The sequence below is a fragment of the Thunnus thynnus genome, chromosome 6 (genome assembly GCF_963924715.1).
Source record: "Thunnus thynnus chromosome 6, fThuThy2.1, whole genome shotgun sequence".
Taxonomy (NCBI): domain Eukaryota; kingdom Metazoa; phylum Chordata; class Actinopteri; order Scombriformes; family Scombridae; genus Thunnus; species Thunnus thynnus.
The window spans coordinates 24,700,375-24,724,589 of NC_089522.1; the positions used below are offsets into that span (position 1 = coordinate 24,700,375).

At 38.6% G+C, this 24,215-nt stretch overlaps 1 protein-coding gene across 11 annotated transcripts in view; it reads right to left on the bottom strand.

The window, feature by feature from the left end:
• Nucleotides 1-20,502, bottom strand: part of mitfb (melanocyte inducing transcription factor b) — a 35,770-nt gene extending 15,268 nt beyond the window's left edge. For 2 of the 11 annotated variants that reach the window (XM_067592866.1, XM_067592865.1), the window contains exons 1-2: nucleotides 18,069-18,302; nucleotides 2,766-3,006 (exon numbers count right to left, since the gene is read on the bottom strand). In XM_067592866.1, coding sequence (XP_067448967.1) covers nucleotides 2,766-3,006; nucleotides 18,069-18,172 — 345 coding nt within the window. In that variant the 5' untranslated portion in view covers nucleotides 18,173-18,302. Of the gene's footprint in view, nucleotides 1-2,765; nucleotides 3,007-9,784; nucleotides 9,926-18,068; nucleotides 18,303-19,221; nucleotides 19,333-20,476 lie in introns of those variants that run through there. The other 9 variants (XM_067592860.1, XM_067592858.1, XM_067592859.1 and 6 more) reach the window with 6 other exon arrangements.
• Nucleotides 20,503-24,215: the final 3,713 nt, after the last annotated feature.

Here is a 24,215-nt window from a genome sequence, read left to right on the forward strand (position 1 = left end):
GGACGCAGGGGTGAGAGCAGAATGACAAACACTGATTTGTATTTTTTTTTTTTTTTTTTTTTTGACTTGCATGCTGTGGGCATTCCATGATGGTCCTACCAGGATACATTAACAAGAATGCCCTATTTGCTATGCAGAGCAGAAGAATAGGCCATTTGTCTCACAGTTAAGCTGCTAACGGGCTCTGTGGAACTTGCAGACAACAACTGTGATGCTAATGTGAACAGCTACATCAGAGCAACCTGTGGTCTTCTCCACCTCTGACGTATTTTCATGCTATTATGCAAAAGCTTGGCAAATTACCAACAAAAGAAAACCCCATGATTCTTTAAATGGTAAATGTTGTGTTAAAAATTGCATGAACCATTGTAAAAAAAAAAAGTACATTATGAGAATGTGGATTGCAGTTTTATACACTCATAATGCACAGCTGTAATATTTAGAAAGCTCGTTATAAATTACTGTGACTACAATTACAGAGAAACATTCATACTGTGTGCTTAATATCATGAAACGATCACACTTGCAGAAAAGATCATTTTCATACCAAATTTTCCAAATAATGTGTTTTGGCTTAAAAATGTACATTTCTTTTAAATGTTTTGTTGCATTAATTCACAAATCAATTGAAATGAAACATCTGTGTGGCATCTTTTTTATACTTCCTGATACATACTGGTCACGAGCTACAGTGATTGTATAATCCAAAAGTAATGTACATTTTGTGCAGGGTTTGAAGAGTACTTTGTTCTTTTCATGGCACCATAAATCCTTTGGAAAGAAAAAAAATCTAGAAATCATTTTTTTTAACCCTTTTAGGAAGTTATCCTACATAAATTTCAAAGCAGTGTTTTTTTTCTCTTAAATATGCCATGGAATGAAAGCAGTGGGGGCTAATTACGAGCATTCTTCACTGAATTAACGTTCGGTGTGTGGTAAGGCTGTGCTCGCCTTTGTCTTGATCCCTAAACTGATCCCTTACTTATTCCCCAGAAGGTCAGAGGTCACTTGGTTAATTAAGGGTCCAATCAGTCTTTAGATAAACTCATCTGAGCTTAATGTTTGCACTTTTTGAGGTCCAGCAGCTCTGCCTGGTACCCCTGAGCTTTGTGTGGACTCTGCTAATCTATCCACAGACAGGGGAGCAGGTTAACCCAGCTCAACAGCGCCAAGCTGGAACGGCCTTTTCATTTGAGGACTTCAGTCAATGAAGAATGTCTGTAAGCTCTCGCCAAACCAGAGAAATTATTCTAACTTGATGTATTGTACACAGGGTGAGGGTGAGGGTTCGGGGTGGGGGCGTCCTAAACCTCTCAAAAGAGCTGCAGATTATGGAGAGTAAGTAATGTTTATGCTGCATGAGGAGGGCAATGTTTTCAATGGATATACTGTATTTGTCCTTCACTGTTGGCCCATGCCACACATATCCAGGGTGATGAAAGTGTGGCTGCAAGTAACCATGAAATCTCTGAATGTGTTGTGGATGGATTTAGTTCAACAAAGATTACTCAGTGGATCACAGTGTATCTGTACTTTACACTACACACGATGAGAGGTTGTACAGTTAAAACTTTGATGTATCCTTTCATCGAAGCTTTTACATCGAGGGGTGTCAACAACTGCCTACTACATACAGTACATTCAGAGATAACATTACTTTTTATTTCTCCCCTTGGCAGTTATTATTAAGTGACTTTACTCGATGTTGTATGAAAGTCAGATTTTTGGTGGCCAAGTATTTTAAATTTGTAGATATTATGATTTTGAAATCATTTGCACAAATGCAATTATATATTTATGCACAGATTCCCTGAAGTGTCATATATTTCTTTTTTTTCAAAATCTAAATGCTTGCATCTATGATCACACAGCCAACGTCTGGAAATCAGTGACAAAACCAAAAGCTCTTTTTCATAGAGAAATGCAAACTCTAAAACACGTGGAAATGTAAATAAATACGCACAAACACCTGACAAGAATATACGTGTAGGCATGTGCCCTCATAACAAACTCCACACACATTTCAATCACCTTCGTAATGATGCAAACACATAATTTTCCAGGAGAGTACGAACGCTACATTGAAAACAGGAGCGACTCACTGAAGTGAGAAAACCTTTGTATTGTGTAAATCTTTCCAAATCACAATCACACACTGAGTTTTTATACTGTAAATCACTGAATTAAAAGGAAATATACCAGGAAAAAAACAATACATAGCGATGATATTTCATAAAGATTACCATCTCTCTGAAAAACACATGAAAAAGACGAACTTACCAAACTGCTCCGTTAAAATGCACCCTCAAACACAACGGTCTCTACTCGTACAGAAAATCTTAACAGTCTCCTGTCCCTCGGACTGCCAGGGAATCAAAGCTATGAAAAGATGTGAATGTAGCTGAGCAAATAGGATTAAAGATGGCTAAATCCAAATGGCTGGAAGCACAGCATGCATTAAAGAGGAATTCTCTCAGGAAAGATAATCCCCATATACGCATTTTAGCACACTTCACTCACTCCCGTGTTTTTTTACACACAGTCATAGTAAAACCACGATTGCCTGACACACACACGAGTCAATAAAGTCTATAAATACACACGCTGCCTGGACCACTCAGACTGCAACAATGACACATGCAACTTCTAATTCCAGAGGTGGAAACTTTATGAATATACTTTAATAACTTTGACAGTCTGCTAATTATACATGCAATATTCCCTCTTCTCCCCTGCCGTTAGAAACCAGAACCACGGTCCCTTACCTTCAACACCTCCATTGGCACCTGTGCAGCAGGCGGTAAACTGACTGGGACGCTGACATTGATGGCAGGGGTCTGTGCAGCTGTGGTTTGTGGGTACTGGGAGGCCTGTTGTCTCTGCTGCTCCCGCCGCTCCTGCTCCTGAAGCTGCTCCCGCATCAGCTGTTGCCGCAGCAGGATGCGTGATGTCATGGCCGAGGAGCTCAGCGGGGGCTTGGAGGAGCCATGCTGGTCCGACGGGCTGCTGCGGAGGGGAGAAACATCCCAGGTGAATGAGCAGAGATGCAGAGAGAGAGAGAGAGTGTGTGTGTGTGGGGATGTGAAGGAAGAGAGAGAGCAAGGTGCGGGGGGAGGTGGGGGGGATTGGAAAGGTGAAAGGTGACGAGAGGCAAAAAGACAGAAAGTGATAACAGAGAGAGGGTAGAGAGAGGTCAGACGAGGAAAGAGAGGTCAAGCAAAAGAGACAAGAGAGGAGGGAGATTAGTAGGAGTGAGCAGAAAAGGTAGAAGAAGATGGAGGGAAGGCAGATGGAAGAAAAGGTTAATATGATGAAAGGAAAATGGCAGAGAGGATGACTGAAGGTGCAGGGATCAAAAGGAAAATATTTCTGGTAGTTAAATTTTTATTTTAAAATACTACAAATTAAACCTTTTAAATTTTAAAGCATGAATTCAAACTGTAATTTCCAAATGTTGAACTATCTATAAGTAAAAAAGCAGCTGCAATCGCTCAAAAGCTTTTTTACACAAGCAGAATTAATCACAACAGAAAGAGGAACATTTTTCATAACAGGTTGTTTCAGTTTTCCCACTCTCTTAAATTTAGACGGCTACTCCCCAGACAGAGTCCTGCGGTCCTAAAATAGAGAGACTCTGCTGAAGCAGAAGTTGTCGGGCTGAAGCCTTCATCGAGTGAGTGATCCTTTTGATAAAACTCAGTAAAACGTCTGGCCAATCCAGCTGTGCAGTAATCGCACTAATTAGCCAGTGGAGTCAAACACAGCTTCGGTCTACAGCGTATTCAGTGGGTGTTGAGCCCTCAACATACCATAATTCTCCCCCCAGCACTGCATATAATCTCATTGTTTGATACCACACCCACTGAACCCTGCACAAGAGAAACAATATGCTACGACATATAACAAAAACCACATTTTATGACCATTATCTGCATTGAAATAAGATCATATTTTCAGATAAAAATGAAAATATATCATTCATTTCAGAAAAAACTATGCTGATACAGAATAGTTCATTATTGATCCTAGATTAATGAATCAATTAACTACCAGATTTAACGACTGAATTACAGCTGAACAAAGACTTGTTCTCTGAAAGTAAAGCAGCAGTTTGGGTCTCTCAATCCAACAGCTATTTTTTGTCAAGTTTCTTTGTACTTCACCCAATACAGAATCAGAATTAGTGTTCATATGCATAAGTCCTTTGTCTGTGTGACTTTGGGCGATTGTGTTTCCTTTCATCCCAGAAATTTCAAACAGAAGTCACTGGATCTAATGTTAAAACTGCTTTTTTTTCATTTGCACTGCCAGGACTAAATCCTTTGATTTTTCTTTGTTTCTTTAATCTACTTCACTGTTTGAGAGTTTGAGTGTTTCAAGACAGCAGTTTCACTTCCTTTTCTTTTCTACAATGTGTACTACAGGCAATTAAAAGTTAAAATAACATGTTTCGATAAAACTAGAGTTTAAACAATTAGTTGATTAATTAGCAACAATTCTGATGATTGATTAATCCTTTTTAAACAAAAAAGCTGTTTGTTCCAGTTCTCAAATGTGAATACTTGCTTGTTTTCTTAGTCCTCTGGGATAGCAAACTTAACTGAATTTTTGACTGATGGTCAGATTAATTGAGTAATCAGGAATCTTTTTTTCCTTGCCTTTAAATTTTAAATGCAACAATATTATACACATTTTCCACATAAACTATTTTCAAATTGAATATGCTGGAAAAATATAAAGTTCACATTATAATAAAGAGACACTTTCCCATTGTACTGGTTCCACTGACAACGAACCTGCATTAAACGTGCATTAACATTTAAAGGGAACATATCAAGCACATTTCCAGGTCTATACTTTTATTCTGGGGCTCTACTGGAATATCTTTGCATGGTTTACAGTTCAAAATGTTTCTTATATTGGCCATTTATGTAGCCCCTCAGTTCAACCTTTGTCTGAAACAGGCCATTTTAGCTCCTGACTTGTTAAGGTTGCATTCACACCAAATTGTCAGAAAAACAGCAGTCCTCCCATTCATTTGAATGGCAGTAGTGTGTTTAGGCTGCGGGAGCAGAGACTGCATGAGGTGCTGCAAAAAACCGCAGCGGCCCTGCGGGAAGAAGTTGAACCCCAATCAACTTATGCAGAAACACAAACCGACGTCACACTGCGGTGGCCAATCATATAAACCTGTGATCAGATCGATCAGAGCTGTACAACTCTGCCATTAAGGAGGACAAAGACGTTACTAGGACGAGGGCAGGACATTTTTTTCTCTGTCTGATGATGTTAAAAGTAAAGTTAGGCTTTACTGTCAGCTTCCCGACTCATTTTAAAAAAGATGAGAGAAAAAGAGAGAGAGAGCGAGCGAGCTGAGAGGAGGTGCGAGAGAGAGAGAGCAGTGGTGGTCAAGCGAGCTAGAGAGTGAATGAAGAGAGCAAGCGACAGTGGTGAGAACAAAGCTGGTAAATGAGAGACATAAGATGTTATTTTATGATTGTTTCATGGCGGTTATGTTCTAAAGCACAAATAAACACACCCACACCCCCGCACACCTCCACACAACCCTGAGGGACGGTGCCACAATGCCTGATTAGGCATGAATGCAGCCCCATCCTTATGAGCGGTTACCTTCTGGCTCGAGAGGCTACGTAAACAAACAATAGAAGTAAGATTTCACTCTTTTTTTCTCCTTCTTTACTCAAAATGTCAACTTCTCAAATACATGCGTACATGCCCAAGCCTGAAACAGATCTAAAATATGTGAGTAGACAACGCGAACACGCCCTGGAACAACCTTAGCAACAACCTTAGCAACAAGGGCTACGGAGCAGACGGCCGCTTGTGGGCATACACAAACAATCTGATGTCGGTCCGATGGGGAAGTAGAAGTAATTTTGCAAACAAAAGAGGCTGAGGCCCTCGCTTTTGCAATAACAGTAACAGTATAAAAATAACAGAAAATCACAAAAAGGTATGATGTCCCCTTTAAGGTACCCTATGGAGTTTTTTTAACCATTGGTAGCACTACTGAGCAATGTTTTCACAAGTGGGAAACTGTTTTGTCTGTCTTGTGCATGTACACGAAGATGCACTGGCGACTCAATACACATTCTTGCCATTGGTTTCATGCATTCCACTGATCAACAGCTGGTGGCAGTAACGGCCAAATAAATGTAACCATGAGTCAGCAACGGCAGTGAAGAGGAAGCCTGCACGCTAATAAACATGGACGTTAACAATGAACAATTTAGAATATTCATAATATCAGCTAATGCTTTTGCTTGCTATTGGTTTATGATGAAGGCAATGCATTTGACATGTTTGTTAGGCTTCAAGGGTACACACAATTAGTTTTGGTGAAAAACACTGAATATAAACATAACTTTTGTTTGTTTACATGCCTGCATCTGCCCTGTTTTTGCACCTCAGGATGGTCTGATGTTGGATAAAAGTGTAACAAGAATATAGACATGCACCTAGACACACACACACACACACACACACACACACACACACTAGTGTGAGGAGACTGCAGACTAGGCCAGGCTGTCAGGAAACACGTACAGATACAAAAGACCCCAATCCTCAGTTTCTTCCATTCACCATGCCATGTCAGTTGTTATTTTATGTTAAAAAAAGGTGCATATCCCTTTTTTTCAGATCACTGGGATGTGACAGATGTTTCTTTGTCACTTTCCTTATTCATATTCTATTTGTTTTGACTAAAACTAAAAAGTAACAAAAAAATTTATAAACTCTGTAAAATGTCTGTATAAGGAGCTTCTTTAACAGCTTCATGTCTTAAAGCACACACTGACAGTCTTACAGTGTGACAGTGTGACTTTTAACTTGAGTTCTAATAATCTTGGCAATGACTCTTCTGAGTAAAAACATCTTCACACCCTTCCAGGCAACCAGCGAAAACACATTCTCTGTCACCTCAAACATAACAACAACCTGACGGTGTAACAGTGCTTCCAGGCACAAGAGAGGACACACCAGTTTCTGTCTCCACTTCGCAAGACTCAAACAGACACACATCTTCACCGCTCCATGAACACCAACGAAAAGGTCAACTGCGTTGCTCGAGGGCACATCAGCAGAGGTGATAAAAGGAGGAGAGAACACTTCTTTTACCACCAGACTCAATTCCTCATATGTAGTCTTTCATTTCAACCAAACTATCATCAGTGACTCAGTATCAAGCTGTTGTCTTTAACCACATGAACCGCATAGTGGCTTCAAAATGAGACAAAACTGATTTCCACGCCGCTTGGCAACATGATACAGTATGATTCAGTATGATACAGTATGTACAATATACTGAATCTGATTGTTTCAATGCCTCATAGAAGTTATACTGCAATTATACTGAGTTAAATGTGCAAATGCAAGATTTTCTTGCTGCACCACGTCTGATGCATTATTTTCCCCTTACATCACTATGATATATATAAGGTCTTAGGAAACCTTGACATTATAACCAGACCAATATTAGATTTTTGTGACCCACAGTATCTTGGAAATTACCTTAATTGCATTTATGTCAAATAAAATTTTGTCTTGAACAAATACTTTGGAGAGTCAAGGCAACAGTGTGGACTTTGATTCTGGGCCTTTCAAAAGAAATTATCAAGCAACTTAAAGTAATGTCAAATAGCGCTTTTTTTTGGTGAGACAGGTAAAATCGAGTAGAATTTTGCAAAGCCAAGGCAACCTCTTTTATTGCCATGATATAGCATTTATTTAAGGATACTTTTTCCATTTTTCCTTATTTGAATTGAGGGTCTAAGGATAGAGGACGTTGTATTGCTGTAGCCTACATATTCTAAAGCCCCTTTGGCAAATTTGTCATTTGTGATGGGCTTTACAAATAAAATTGACTTGACTCAATATATTGGCCAATATTTTATAACATGAACACACATTTTTTTTAAGAAATGTGAGCAACACATGCACTGAGCAGGAGATTTTATAGTTAAAAAATGAGCATGTCAGTGCTCTCTGGTGGAGAAAAAATGTAATGGTGAGTAATGTTTCTAAATTACCTTTAAAACTGCTTTAATTCATATTCTTATGAAAAGGGTTGCTCATAGTGGTGAACCTCGAAGAATTATCAGCACCTCTGCAGTTTTATAGTATCTCATGCCTCAGCTTGTATTGGTTTACTGTTCTGAGTCACTCTAAAAGCTCTAATAAACCCACTGTACACTATCTGCCCAGCACCAAATGGCAGACACAGTTGGCGACTAACTGGTGAACATAGTGGAGCGTTTAGCAGCTAAAGAGATATATTTCTCCCAAAAATTCACAATATCAACTTAAAAAGTGTTCACGCCTTGTTTCAGCTTCCCCCAAGTGGCCAAAAAGAAAAAAATCCATTAATGCAGATTTAAACATATCTTTGGTATTTCTGTATTACAACCTCTTCGTACTTATCATCATCATCATTATCAATACTGATATATATCTGTGATAATCTAATATCAGGCATCAGCCATCGATGTATCGCTTGAGCTGTATTTGATATCTTAATAAGAATTTTAAATAAATGCAACAAAGTTTTAAATATAAACCCAGTCAATGGTTTGCAGTTGAAGAGGTTTACACTTGAATAATTATAAGAAATTAATCCCAACATGTTTCCAAATAGTGGACAAGGGTTTTATAGCAGAGATCTGTGAGTTGTAGCACCTCATGATTTTCTTTAATACATTCCTGATTATCAGCTTGATTTATGTGTGTTTGTGTATGTGTGTGTGCATGAATGACCAGAAGCCTCTCAACAAAGCAAAGCTCAACGTCTCGCTCTCTCTGTTTTTTTCCTTTTGACTGTTTGGTGGCTTTTTGCCAAACAGACCACTGAAACACATAAAAAGCTCTTTTGTCCTTTTTAACTTTTTTCACTTGTGTGTGTGTGTGTGTGTGTATGTGTGCGCACCTCCTCTCATGTTTGTGTGTATCTCAAAGAAGAAAAAAAAAAAAAACAAAAAAAAAAAAACAATGGCCGTACAGTCTTGAAGAGCCCCACCCACCCAACTCATGATTCCTCTGATTCTGCTCACTATGCTACTCCATCATACTCATTATTAGTCAACCAGTCAGAGCTTTGATGCAGGTTTTAATGACTGACAGATAGCAGCCGACCTGGAAAATGCAGTAGCTTTGCATCCAGAGAGAAGAGAAGGTAAGCAACAATGTTCAACTGAGCGACCTAAGAGATCTAATCAGAGTAAAAACACAGAGCTGTTGAATGAATATTATCTATAAAACAGACAAACTGCACCACTACTGCAGGTAACTGACTGAAGAGGGTAAAAAGCTGCCACCCACTTACACCTAATGACCTTTTTGTGAGCAAAGAATAGCTCTGACTAATAGACAATATTGCTGCAACAAACAACCTCATCTAAAAATGAACACCATTACATTAAGAATGCATTCAATTTAACTGTTAAAAACCTTTTTTTTTGTTATAAAGTTTTTCAAAGTGACAAAATTCACTTCATAGTTATAAATAAAGACTAATTAACAAGTCTATGCAACAAAAAAAACTAATCATAATTTCTGATTATTAACCAGTTAAACAACCCAAACTATTCAACACAAAACAAACAGCACATGGAGCACTCTGCTAATGATTGTATATACTTCCAACACACAGTTCTGTGCACACTGTTCTTCACTTTGCACATATAGTTATGTACACACACCAGTACATTCCAAAATCACTCCTTAATGCATGCCGACAATATCACAGATGCTGAGGCACCATACTCACAGACAGTCAAATGAGCAGGGTCTGTACACTTGCACTCCTACGGCCTCCATATTTGTTTGTTTTTTCCTGAAGGTGCACCACCCGCCCTTGGAGAGCAGTGAAAGTCATGCTGGTGGTGCAGCGCTGAAAGTGTGTCAGAGGGGGGAGGCTCCGGGGCCCGGCCTGGACTCTCCAATCGCCACACAGAGTCCTAGGCAGAGGACCAGCCCCGTCCAAGCAAAACTCAGTGCACGAGCAGAGCAGAGGAGAGAGAGCGAGTGCCCGCTGGAAACACTCTGTCCATCAACACGCCGCTTTAAAAACCACACAGATACTGTTTCACTTAGAGACAAGTGTCACCACCACCGAGTGCACAGCCTACCAGAAAGTTTTAGTTGCTGTCCTGTGAAAACTACAAAATGTCAACTTTTCATGAGCTAAGAAAAAACAGCTTTGTGACAATCCATTTTTCTAATAATCTAATGAGTTTTTAAATGGTTTATTTAGCTTAGGAAGTAAAAGAATTTTCCCGACCCTGCATATAGAAACATAATCCTTCAAAATTCTAGATCAGGAACGTGGTTTTAATGGCCAGCAACATTTTGCTCATTATAATGTTTAAACTACGATTTAAGGATTACAAACCTTCTCTGCAGGTTGTGAAAATTCTTGAAACCTTTGGGCAAATTAAGTCTATTCAAACCAGATTAAATCAACTCAAAAATGCATCTGGAAATTTGGGAAATGCAAGGATAACTGGTAAACTGACAGTAACACACTTTCTATACCCAGGCACACTTTTAGTGTAATACAGGTGATATTAAGCACAGTATACATAACCTTGAGAAGCAAAAAAACCCCAGAAACTACAGTGTGCACAGTTATTGATTCACATATATTCAGAATCTATGCATATAACTGAGAAATAAAAGCATACTCAAGAAACAACCGTTAAAGTTGATATGAAATGAAAAAATGCCTTTTTTTTTAACCCTTTTAGATCACATCTAATTATCACATTTTCTTCCTATGAAGCAAAATATGATGTGCGCCTACGTAGGCTTGAACCAACCAGTTTAAACCAATAATATCATGACATCCAGCCATCAATCAATCCTCAACTTTTAGTGGCATGGAGCTAAGATTCATTATGACACGCCCACTTTTCCATGTTCAAATCAGTCTTTAACCATTCTTCCAGAGGAGGGCGCTCTTTTCATCTCTTAGCTCACTTCACCTTCTCTGACATACAGTAAAATTCTGTAATTGCTTTACTGGGGGGGGGGGTAGAAGTGAGGGAGCACCATGACTTTTGAATATCACATACTGTAAGTATAATGGGAATGTAGTGCAAGAAAGGTGAGAAGGCTCAAATGAGATCTCACATTAGGGAGCGGTGCAGACACTGCACTGCAAAAATACCTTCCTTCAAACGAGCTGCTTGTGACGATCTCGTCTGCTTTCGTTTCTCTCGACCAGACCGCAGGTGCTTTGCTCATAGAGTAGATCAGACCCTCCTGCAAGACTACACCACCTCTCTGCTGGAATATAGCTGAATGATTATGACCCTACATGACAGTACATTGACCTACTTCAGCTCCCCTGCTGATCACAACACCCCAATGTGCTGCAGCTGGTCTCATTCCCTGGAGTTACTTGCTAGCAAGCAAATCAGTGATAATGGGAAACATTTGTATGCAAGAGTTAGATCTAGAGGCCATCAGTTTTGTAGACTTTGCACCCAGTTGACACACAGTTTGAAAAAGAGGTGAGAAAGAGAGACACGCAGAGAAGAAAACAACTGTACAAACACAGATATTTAGGTGAACTAGTTGTACCTAGTAAATAGCTGTAGGGAGAAGCTCTGTATTTACCTATACAACTACTTAAATACAGAGTTCCTGCTTAATAGCGGGTGTGAAAAACAACTGACACCTGAACATCACCAAACAAAACCCAAAACACAGCTTATTGTCACGATATAAACCACAGCAATCGTAACATCCCACAGCTGACGAGCCAAACCAATATTAAACCTTATTAAACATCTAAAGTGGAGACAATTAGACGAAAATCAGCATTATTCTAAATGCAACTATTCTAACTATTCAGCCCTACTCGCATCACATGCTCCTGTGTAGGGTAATGTACTGTACATATAATATCAAACCAACTATCTTTTATACTGTATGTAGATATATAACTGATAAATTCATAATAAACTATGTTGTGAATTTTTCAATTGTATATCTGTATAAAGCGTAAAGGATGTGGTCCCCCTATTCAGCATCTATAATCAATATATAAACAGTTAACAAACTGTTTGTAATACACTATAATGTAGTTATAAGCAAATATAAGTGTTTATTAATGTATCTGTTAACAACTTTAACTCTTTCTATGGACACCCATACAGATAATAAATGACAGTATAGTAAAACACAGTTGTAATAATATGAAATATGTCTTCACAGAAGTTATAATTATTGATAAACACTGTTCATTAATAAACACTTTAAAATGTCCTTATATCTGCCTGTAACTACATTAAAGTGTTTTATAAACTATTTATTAAATGTTTATATACTCCTTATAAATGCTAAATAAGGGGACTTAACTTAGCTATATTATGTAACTATTCCACATTAAAATGTCTAAAAACCCCCTCTACCAAAGAGTATACTCTCACAAGATACATAAGTCGGCGTTGTGGTTGTCCACCACAACGGCGTCTACCAAAGAGTGTACACATACAAAATAATGCGCCAGCCTTGTGGTTGTCCGCCAGAAACTGCCATAAATGGAATTTGATTCCAAAATGATTTTAAGCCACATTTTTACGATAAACTTTTAAGATTTTGGTTGTTTTTAACTAGGCTATATCTTTTAACTGGATGAAGGACTTTAGTCATCAGACATCTGGATCTTAACTTATCAGAGAAACAAGCTGAGCAAACGTTAGCAGCAGCTCAGCTAGCAGCCCCTCCCGGACATCCCTGTGCCCGCTGAACAGCGTCAGAGAAACATTGATTTTTTACGTGAAACTGCTTTATTCAGTGTTTTTACCGGTTTTAATCCCTGTGTACGTTTGTTTTGGAGAAGAGAAGACCTCTGCAGATAATTCATCTCCCAGTAAAAACATCCTGAGCGATAAACACTTAATCCTAACTAAGAGGAGCTGGTTGTTTAACAACGAAGACAACAACTCCCATGATCCCATGCTACTGCACATCATCAAATTATTGTTTTGATTGAGAGACCCCTAGTGGCAGAAATGACATATTGTGCGTTTAAAATAAAATGTTACTGGATATTGATTCACACATAAACAGCTGAGAAATTCACGATAAACCCTGTTGATTAACACATCAAACTATAGATATTAATTGAGAAATTTGAAACTTAAATGTTTCACCACCGCTTTTGAGACTGTTTTCTCCAACAAGAACCTATAAAACGATCACCTTTTCACAAAAACTATCAAATAACTGTCAAATAATAATAATAATGATAATAAAAATAATGGTGCAAGCTCATTTTCTCAGCTGCTAGAGAGAGATCCATATAGCTTCTGACGCCAGAGCAAAACAAAACACGGTAAGCTGTTAAAGCATCCGAAGAGATAATCAGGTTTTTTACTGTGGCATTTCCAAGAAGCCGGGACTGGTTGGGATAACCTGAACTTGCCGGGTCTTATTTCTGTAATTAGGTTCTGTACCCTCCATAATTCCCTTCACTCGTTTCCAGGAGGACGGCCTGCTACTGCCTCCTCCCCTCTCCTCCCCTCTCCTGTCCTCTCCTCTCCTCTCCTGTCCTCTCCTCTCCTCTCCTCTCTGTCTGTACTTTGAGAAGGAGAAAACAGAGCATCCAAGGACAGCCAGGAGGAGCAGTTCATTCACATTCCTACAGAAGGTTGAGTCAGTCCATAAGGTTTCCCGGTTCATGTAAATAAGTTGTACAAACATAAAGCAGTTCTTCTTGTAGCACTTAAGGCAGTTTTTCCTGACAACAGGCCAACACATTGTCATATCATGAAGGTAATGATTCATGGCTGAAAAATATGACTCAGTCCTCATTTTAAATACAATAACCAAGAAAAAAAAGTGCATCTGAATGTTTTCTTTCCTCACAGAAAGCAATGGTTAATGGTATTTATATAGTCATGGAATTTTTAAAGCTGAAACAATTAGTCAATTAATCATTTGTCGTCATTTTTCAAGTATAAATGCTAAAAAAATCACTGGTTTCAGCTTCTCACTTGTGAGGTTTGGCTGCTTTTCTTTGTTTTATGTGAAACTAAACTGAATATTTTGGATTTTGGACTGTTGTGTGGACATAACAAGCAATCTGAAGACATCTAGCCTATTGATTGAAATTTTTTCACTATTTTCTGACATTTAGACCAAACAATTATTTGAGATGTATTCCTTCTACATATAATTATTCTGTGATTTCAGGATTTATTATAAAGCTACTGTTATTTCTTGTAAGGGGCCTGAGGATGTAACCTGCTGTGTTGGAGGTGATGTTTTCAGTGTTGTTGCATTTCCTACTGGTCACCAACAGAGGTTGACAAAGATCACACATTACTTTTATTAAAACACATGAAGCAGAAAAAAAGAAAAAAAAAAAAATCCAAACTTTGTGAGGATTTTCCAAAGTAGCAAATGTGCAACAGACATGCGCTTCAAAAAGCCACCGATGATGCAGCACAGCGGTCATGACCGCAGATCAAGTAGTAGTACTCCGGCCGGCGGCCACAACACCTGTCTGTGTCATTTATCCCTTCAGTCCGTCTTAGATCATGGATGAAACTCTTCGGCCTCTCTGGCATCTCTGTCTGGGACTCCCATTGGGAACAGGCTGCTCTGTCCTCCTTAGACTCAGCTTTCGGTCACAGACTGTTCGCTTTGACATCTTTCTTCTGACATCTCGAACACCCAGTCGTCATGTTCTATTCTACTCCTGATTTTTTTACCAACACAAACCTTGCCTGTAGCCAATCTGCAACATACTGCGCAGTAAAAAAATAAAATAGCCATATTTTTGATAATTTCAGTGTTTGATATTGTAATAGATGAGTCAGCAATATTTAAATATAACTGGTTATTTAACCAAACTCTATTTGTAGCACGCTGTCGAGTACTGAAAGCTGACATTCAGTGTTTGATCACATTCTAGTTTTGTTTGTTTATTCTTTGATCAAATATTTCTTGACTTAAATCAAAATTCTGCTCATTTGAAACTTTGTATTATTAAATGAAAAAAGATATTATGGAAAGACTGAACTGGTGGAAAATATATATACAGTACCAGTCACACCAGAAAGTGTGTCCAAAAGTGTGTGTAACCAAACTATGTCAAAAGTTATCTCATAAATTAGAAATCATAACTTCAGTTTTTTAAGACTTTAAGCCTCAATTTGACTGTTTGCATAAATATTTGTAGGTGATTTGTGTGCAAAAAAAAAAAAAAAAAAAAAAAAAGCGATCCCCCCCAACTCTCAGTTTCAGATATAACACATCCACTGCTAAATTTATACATCTTATTTACACTGCATAGAAGACTAGTTTCACCGCCTGTCTCACATCTATATTAGGCACAAAGTCTGGCACATCGTCTGTGGCAGCCGGAGTGCTCTGTCAAACTGACACGGAGACGGCGAGGAAACAAAAAGATCTTGCGAAAGCAAAGATGACATTTTGTCTTTTTTTTTTTTTTTTTTTTTTTTTCAAATTTAGAAACAGAGCAGGCAGCCGTGACAACACATCACACAAGTCAATACTCAATCAACTAATTATATCCACTTTGCACAACAATGTCTCACGACACAGTCATCGTGACTATTATTAGCGAGTCTGCTTTACTCTTTTTAGTCCTCTGTCCTGTTCAGCTGCTTCATGTGTCGCCTGCTTTCTTCTGTTTCATTTTACATGTCGTCTTAATGTCTAATCTAACATCTGGTCAAGGTACAACTGTTGCAAATTGGCACATTTACAGTGATTGTCCCTGTAATAAATAAATAAATAAATAAATAGATTTATGCTTGGTCATTCTCATGTGGTAGGAAGAGGAAGTGGGATACCTTCAATCGAAACAACTGTTTAGAGAACTTCCCATATTCCAAAAGAAATGATAATAAATGAAATAATCTGTAATTCTCCAAAACCAGTGCTGGTACTTCAGTTATACTGGGCCTGAGTGCCACTACTGCACTGCAAGCAGCAGCTCAACACTGCTCAGATTCAGCCCATGTATGTGTAACAGTGTAATGACATTTCACTAATGAAGAAATTAGTTTAAAAATGCAGAACTGGGTTAAAGGTTAGGACTGTCTGAGATTACAGTTCTTCTCCCTGAGCTGCTGTTTTGACTGAATTCAGAGAAAAAAGGAGATGAAAACCGAAAGGTCGACAACAAAATGTGAAGATCCAGAAGGGGAAATAAAATAACGGGAGTCTACCACAACGTCTGCAATAAGAGCTCTGTCTCAACACAGTGGTGTACTGTCCTCTCTATGTCTCAGCCTTACAATGAGGCCATGTATTACTACCTCCAGACGAGAGTAGGAACAAAATACAGATAACCAGACAGCATTCTGTTAATAGATGTATTGTCGTCATCATCATTATCCTCGACATCATCGTCATTATCAAAACCACACAGGCACAGTTTCACAATTTCCCAGTTATATCACAGCTGAAGTGTTTCATTATGTTTTAAGATTGCCCCGAGCAGAGAATAATGTTTTTTTGTAATAACTTCAAAATAAAACTAGAGATAAAAAGTCAAAAAAATGCGTCACGACCATTAAGTTTTAAGATCATTCCAGACATAAGTTCATACGCTCTTTCATTTCCTTAAAGGAACGCTTCGACATTTTGAGAAACACATTTATTCGCTTCCTCGCTGAGAGTTACTGTAGATGCAAACAGACATATCAGAAAGCACACCCACTGTGCACAGTTCTCCCAGGAAAAGGGTGAAAGGTCAAATCAGACCACATAGACCTGACTCAGCTCAACGTTGATTGTTTGGAGAGGCATCAATGTGCCAAAGCTGAAAATAGCTTTCTAATAAGTCAGTGCTGCAGAGGGTTTGTGTTTTTTTGTTCATGTCCTGAGACGCCACAGGAACTGTTAACTTTTGCCACATTTATTCTGTGAACAAGGTTTGCTCTGGCAGGGTTTGGAGTACTTTTTTCTCCAAAGATTACATGCAGAATCTACTGCGGTTTCACTTTGTCAGCTCCTAATTTAATATTCAGCAAGGCCGATACTTGATTCTATCTCAGAGCTCTCTTCAGGTACATTTTACTGATGCAAACAGCTTTTAACCAGATAATACTGAGCATGGCTACTGTTCTATTCTGTTCTGGTGGCACCTGAAAGCTGCTTGGCATCCTCTTCATCACATATTTTGTTACCATGTTCAATGCTGTATTCTGTCATTTGTGTTCTATTCTGTACACACAACATCTACAGTATTGCACATCTGATCCCTCCTCTGTTGCTCTTCCTGAGGTTTCTTCCATGTTTTCCCCCCATTAAAGTGTTTTTTTAGGGAGTTAATTCTTATTTGAATCGAGGGTCTAAGGACAGAGGATGTTGTATTGCTGTACAGACTGCAAAGCCCCCTGAGGCAAATTAGTGATTTGTGATATCAGGCTATGCAAATCAAACTGACTTGAGTATTAAACTGTTAACTTTTTGCAATAAATTTCAGAAACCCTCCACTACAAGAAGCATTTGTGTCATTTCAACTATAGTAGGCTTTTAGGTATTTGACTACTAAACTAAAACTGTAATACAATATAATTTGACAAACCAGTTATTGTTATCCTATTGATAGCAGACTTCCCTATGCATGCTGCAATGCTGAGACATTTATAAGATCATAAGAAAAACCTTAACAGGAAAATCCAAATAAAAACCAGTCCATCCATCTACTTTAGCAGCCTGTCAAAATCATCAACACGAGTGAGGATGAAGCTGCATCGCATCAAACTCTGACCTGTCTGCTCCTCTGCAGGCTAATATTTGAAGTTGATGTTGACAAGACAACACCCAAGTGTTGCATAACTTCATGCCAGCAGAAAAAACATAAGGAATGGGAGGCAAATTGAATCCTACTGCAGAGCTCCGCGGCGGGACACAGCTGCTGTAACATCACTGCAGAAGCCTTCATATATATATCCGCTGGACTCCGGATAACACTCAGCAAGCCCGCAGCCTAATTATCACCTAAACACCAAAACCGCTTCAGCGTGGGAAATAACTGTCCACACTACAGTAGCAGAACTGACCTGTTTTTCAAGGGTTGACTCTTCAATTCGTAATACGTTTTAGGTTCCTCTTGAAACTCCTCTCCAACCTCGAAGTCGGGAACTATTCCCGATTCGGACTGCATACTTGCAGATGTCAACTTTTAAAAACGTTAAACCCCTAAAGAAAAAAAAATACAGACTGACGGATTTTGTGCCGCCGTACTTCGCTCAGTACCAACCGCTGTCAACGCGAGCCGCCTCTGTCCAGGACCCGGAGCTTTGTAGTCCTCAACAGCAGCGGGCACAGCGTCGCTAACGGGCTGCACGCGACGCCCCGACTACAACTACCAAGATGCACCGCGTCTGTCAATGTCAGCATGGTTTTCATTGGCTGCAACATCCTAGGGGGATTTTACACAGCCTTATTTGCTCACACAGTGAAACTTCAGTGTCATAAAGTTTAATATCCTTCTATAATAATTATCAATTCATGCTAACAGCTGTTTAGCGCAACAATTTACTTTATTGGATAAATGTAAACACTGATTTTGAGTTATAAAAAGGCTGTAAATCTGCAACCTGCAGTCTCAAGAGACAACAACGTCACATTACACCTGACTATACCACAACGAGCCACGTATATAAAAATATTATTGTCAGCATGTAAATCTGTGCAATAATATGAGTTAATGTGAATTATATTCCACTATATTTCCGTGCAAAATAACAAACAAAAATGCAGCACACGTGACTCTCATATAAACTGTTTTAGATTGGGAAAGCACTGATTTTTGCATGAGAAGACAAAATCAATACATGGTCAAGTATAATTATTATGCTCAGGGAGTCAAAGTCCCAGAGCATAATACATGTAGAGTGACCTTGAAAAACCGCTACACGCCGAATCATCCACTGATGATGTCATGTGCAATCATAAAAGGGATTTCCATTAGGACATACATGCATCTGTGTGAAGGGTTTTACTGGCAGGTCGCTTTACTCACTCAGAGATTCAAACACCAGATGTCCACTTTTGCACCACCACAACACACACACACACAAAAATCAATCACAAAATCACTCCTGAACAGCACTCGTTGCATTGTTAATAATCTATAAACCTTGCACTTCTCTTACAGGTCAATCTGTAATTTGTAAATCATGCAGTTATTGCACTCAAATTATGACAAACCTGGAGACTCTGTCGACCCTCATGTCTCTGTTTCCCTCCTGTGCAGACAGTCTGACCTGACTTTGCTTTTCGTCCCCTCAGCACAGACTGTGCTCTGCTCACCAAGTTTGATCTGCTCAGTGGACTCCTATCAACCACTTGGGGGCAGTGTATAGCTAGGAAAGCCGGAGTTGTGAGCCTACGGGGGGCACCCTCTATTACAAAATGGAAATTCAAGTTCAATATTTGCATTCGCCTCATCCTGCTGAACTGGTTTAAGTCTGCATTTTACCAATGCAAATATCATGCAAATGTGCTTCTGCTGGAAAGCACAGACGTAAAAACCTGAAAATAAAACCTTAACAGGCATGATGATCATTTCAAGACAGACTTAATAAGACACTGAATCAGAATTTGCCAATATTTGTACACTTTTTTTTATCTTTGTCACAGTGGCTCAGAGACGTAGTTACAGTCAGAATAGGAGACATGATGCGGAACCTGCAGGGCTTCCTGATCAGTCAGAGAGGACAGCGCCAAGCACACAATAGACTAGACAACACATATTATTCTGGGTGCTGTTGTGGGATGAATAGGGGCGCTGATTACCCCAGGCCTCCAGCTGAGCGAGGCCCCCAGAGTTTGTAGAGTAGACTACAATGCCCTTTGTAATTCCTCAAGTGGGTATACTATACTGTATAAATATTTGATACTGTTTTATCTTTGAAGAAAGGAATATCAAAGATCATCCTGATTTTAGAAAATACAACACAAGAGCTAATATGATGTTTTTTTCTGAAACAAAATGAAACGAGTCTTCGTCCTGTAGATATATTCTGAACAGGGGATTACTGATCTAAACATATACCCATGACAGCCAAATCGCACTGTCAGGGCAATGCAGAAAACCAGATCACGTTGCCTGTGCATACAGCCTATAATTTAACTTCACCCCTGCCTTATATGCAGCAGTCTGCCAGTGCAACATGTGCATGAAGGCTGCAACACACAAATGTCAGACAGCATATGCCCAGCGATATACTGGCTGTGTGCCATGAGATAACTGAACACATGGACAACAATAATAATACTAATAATTATATAGAGGCACACCATCATCGTTTACACAGTGTTGTGTAGATTTAATGAAAAGTGACAGGCAGTGTAAACACTGCTGGCTAATAACACCGAGCATGAACTGAAATGTAGAGAAACAATAGCAGAAAAACGTCTATGCTCAGGTGCGAGGAGACAGTCTTTACTTGTTTTCACTCACAGTTCTTTCATGCTGTCAGTCGGTGATCAGTGACTTGCGACTGTTTGCCACCAAGCACTTCCTGAATGCTGGAGTCAAAACAAGATCCTGGAATATGAGCCAAAGGTGTCCGGGTGTTCCAGGACATCAGTGTTGACTGTCAGCCACTGATCAGTTTGTCCTGCCAGGGAACTGAAAAACGGTCAAGAGGCAAGCCCACTGACCATTACCCGTTATGAGCTCATTGCCAAACAGAAAATAAAATGGTCTGTATACTACTTGAAGTGAATACTGCTGTGTTACACTCTCATTTCCTCTGTATGTTGTTCTTGGGAATAGTGAGATTCCTTAACATTTTATTTTATCACCCATATTTGGTATTTATAAGAAGTATTTAAACATGTTATAAATGGTTTATAACACACTATAATATAGTTATAGGCAGATAATAGTATATTGTCATTCTGTTTATACGCCAGCTTCCAGTTATGGATGACTACAGAAGGAGAAGTTTCTGACAATAACAAACACTTATATTTGCTTACAACTGAATTATAGTGTGGTATAAACTATTTATTAGTTTACTCATAAATGCTACATGCAGGGGACTTAAAGTATATCTTACCTTCAAGGTAGAAGGGATGTTAAACCACAAATTGTAATCAATGATCGTGCAAAAAATTAGTTATAATATGACTCAAAACGTGTATCTCTAAAACCAGACTCATTCATACAAGTCTGATGGGCATCATAGCTCAAAATGGCTCCTTTGTTGTTGCTTTTTTAAAATGTTACAGTAAAGGTTGAACTGTTGTTTCCTCGTGTTTGCTTACAGAAATTTGTTTAAAGATGTTTCACAAACTTCCTGGTCATGTGCATGAGATTATTTTTGCATTTACTAAAATTATTTACTAAGCTATGTACCTAATATTTGCATCAGTTTTATTCAAACTATTTCTGTAGTTTGTAGTTTTCTATTTCAAGTTATTCTACTTTATTTTGTCGTTTATGATTTCAGCTCTTTCAGTTTCTGTTGTTGTTACGTGTGCAGTGGATTTGCATAAAGTGTCTGCCAACCTACATTTGACTATGCTTAAAAGGGGGCTTGAAAGCATCTCAAATTGCATAGTTAGCTTGCTTGCAGTAGTTATGAAGCAGATATTGCATTTTTAATCATGCAAAACGACTTTTAAGACGATTTGACGATGATTCGGAGAGTACTTTCTTTGTATTCATTTCCTTTTCTGACAACTGTGGATTTATTAGTTGCAAAGCAGATACAAAAAATTCTCACCGCGTGGACAACAATATACTGCAGATTTAATACTGTGCAACTGAAAAGCAACCTACAATGTAAGTTTGACATATATTATTGCTAAATCTGCTATGAGTTTTATATGTCAGTTCTTATCCCAATTCCCTAAATGTATTCAAAGTAGAGCTTGCCATTGACGGTAGAATTAAACTCCTAATGAGGGTAACGAGGGCAATGAGGGAATCCTACTCTTTTGTTTATGAGAGCATTTTTCCTGTAAGGAGGAGACTCACTGGACAGATGGTTTTGGGGGATCTTAATGAGATACTTATTCATGTCTGATGTCAGAAATCCAAGAGCAAAGGGGGGTGGGGGAGGTGGGGTGGGGAGGCCTCAGTCTGCTGACAGGCTATTTAGTGTACTACGAGGACATACAGTAGCAGCAGTGCAGTGCCTTAATTTATCAGTTGTCAGACATACTAGCTCAAAATTTATTGTTGTTTTGAGGACTTTAGCAAGGCTACTGTGCTGGGTTCTTTGGAAAATTACCACCTGAGTACCAGTAAAGACAGTAATGAATATTTCAGGAGCACTGTCCTGAGCAGGAGAGAATATCACATGTGAAACTCACACTAATAGTCTGGTTCAGCAGTATCGTGTCTTTTGTATTGCAGGTGTTGGAAAGATGTTAACTGATGTGTAAAGGGACATAAACATAATAGTTGGCACTGGCTGCGTAACAACTGCCACCAAACTGGTATTTATATTTGCTCTGCATGTTTATTAATGTGAGGCCAACGGTGACATTTAAAAACACCAACTGATTTAGTTTTTGGTTTTCAGTGTTAAAGCCACCAACTGAACAAAATGTAAACTTTTCTGTGCTATATGTTGACTCTGACCTACAACATGCTCTACAGGTTAAGCTCCTTTGAATGTGCAGAAAGCAAACTTCAGTCTCAGTGTTCATCAGTTAACAATCTTTGCTTGCAGCTGTTGTTAATCTTCCCACAGTGTTATCATTTCCTGTGTCTCTTCAGTTTTCCCACACGCGAGACACATCCTCTTTAGCAGCTCATGTTCTTTTTTAATTACTTAGCTTGTGTTTTACTGCCACAGGTCAATATCTATGTGAAGAGAAAAAAGTCCTTAGTGCAAATACAGTACACTAAAACAGATTAAAACATACACAAAAAACTTGTTAACTGGATTAACATTACTGGGAATCTATTTACTGACTTAAAAGACAGAAATGTGATAGTAAATAAAGGAGGGTGTAAAATACTGTGAGGATACAGTACTGAGGTATATTATTTTCTGGAGGTACTCACAGTTGTAAGGGAGGTGATGAGAGGTGACATTAAACTAATGATAAATGCAATGACGAAAAAAAGAAGCTCTTTATACATTCACATAGTCTGAAATACTTTATATTTCAAAAATCAAGGAAGCAATGTTTTCAGATACAGGTAAATTGGTTATTTGATAAATGTCAGATGTCATAAGCAAAATAGCTTTAACTCTTTTCTTTAATATTTGGTAGTAGCCTTTCCACCCCTCGTTATTTTTTATTTATTGTAATTCTGGTACTAATTATCTTTAGCTGAGTTTTTATGAGGTCTTTGTGTAAACTTTTAGCTCATTCCTACCTCTCCTTCATAAGTGTCACGTATAGCTGAGTATATGTAGGTAAAGTGTTTTTATAATAAATGAATGTCCTTGTGTACAAATCAAATCATAATTCTGCAAATAAACAAGTAAATAAATTACTTGCATTGCAAGGATCTGCAAATAAATTGAGATTGGTTACTATTTCTATGTTTTGCTGCCATTTTTTTCTATTTGTTTGTACATCACACAGTATGTTTGGTTTTGATGTGATTTCATTAAATGTAATGATGGTATTTTAACAGTCTGATTGCATGCAGTGAAGACATAAATATTTGTTGATTACACTGTGTATCTTTAATATGGACCCCAAATAGAGTAGCAGTTGCCATGGTAACAACTAATGGGTATCCAAATAAACAATAAGCTAATGTCAGGATACAATAAGGCTTCTTTAAACTCACTATGTACACATTGTTTCCATTTGCATGTGATAAGAATATTGGGGATGATTAAAAAATCCATATAGTGTGATAAAGTCACATTTGATCAGAATAAAGAGGGAACAAATAATTTTCTTTAAGGTCTGTGATGAGACAATATGTACATGTAGGCTATTATGGTATATAAAATGAAACATAATCACGTAAATTCGTCTGTTGACCCTCTACAAGGCACCTACAAAGCAGTTTAAAGGGAAGTGAGGGATGCAGCACACATACATACATACACACACACACACACACACACACACACACAACCTTCAAGCCACCACACTTCATTATTATGGGGACTGAGTGTGAACCAGGCCGGCCGGCAGCTGCTGGATGAGAGAGAGAGAGGGAGGGAGCGTCGACGAGGGAGGGGATGCGGGGCTTGTTCACATAATAGCCGGCG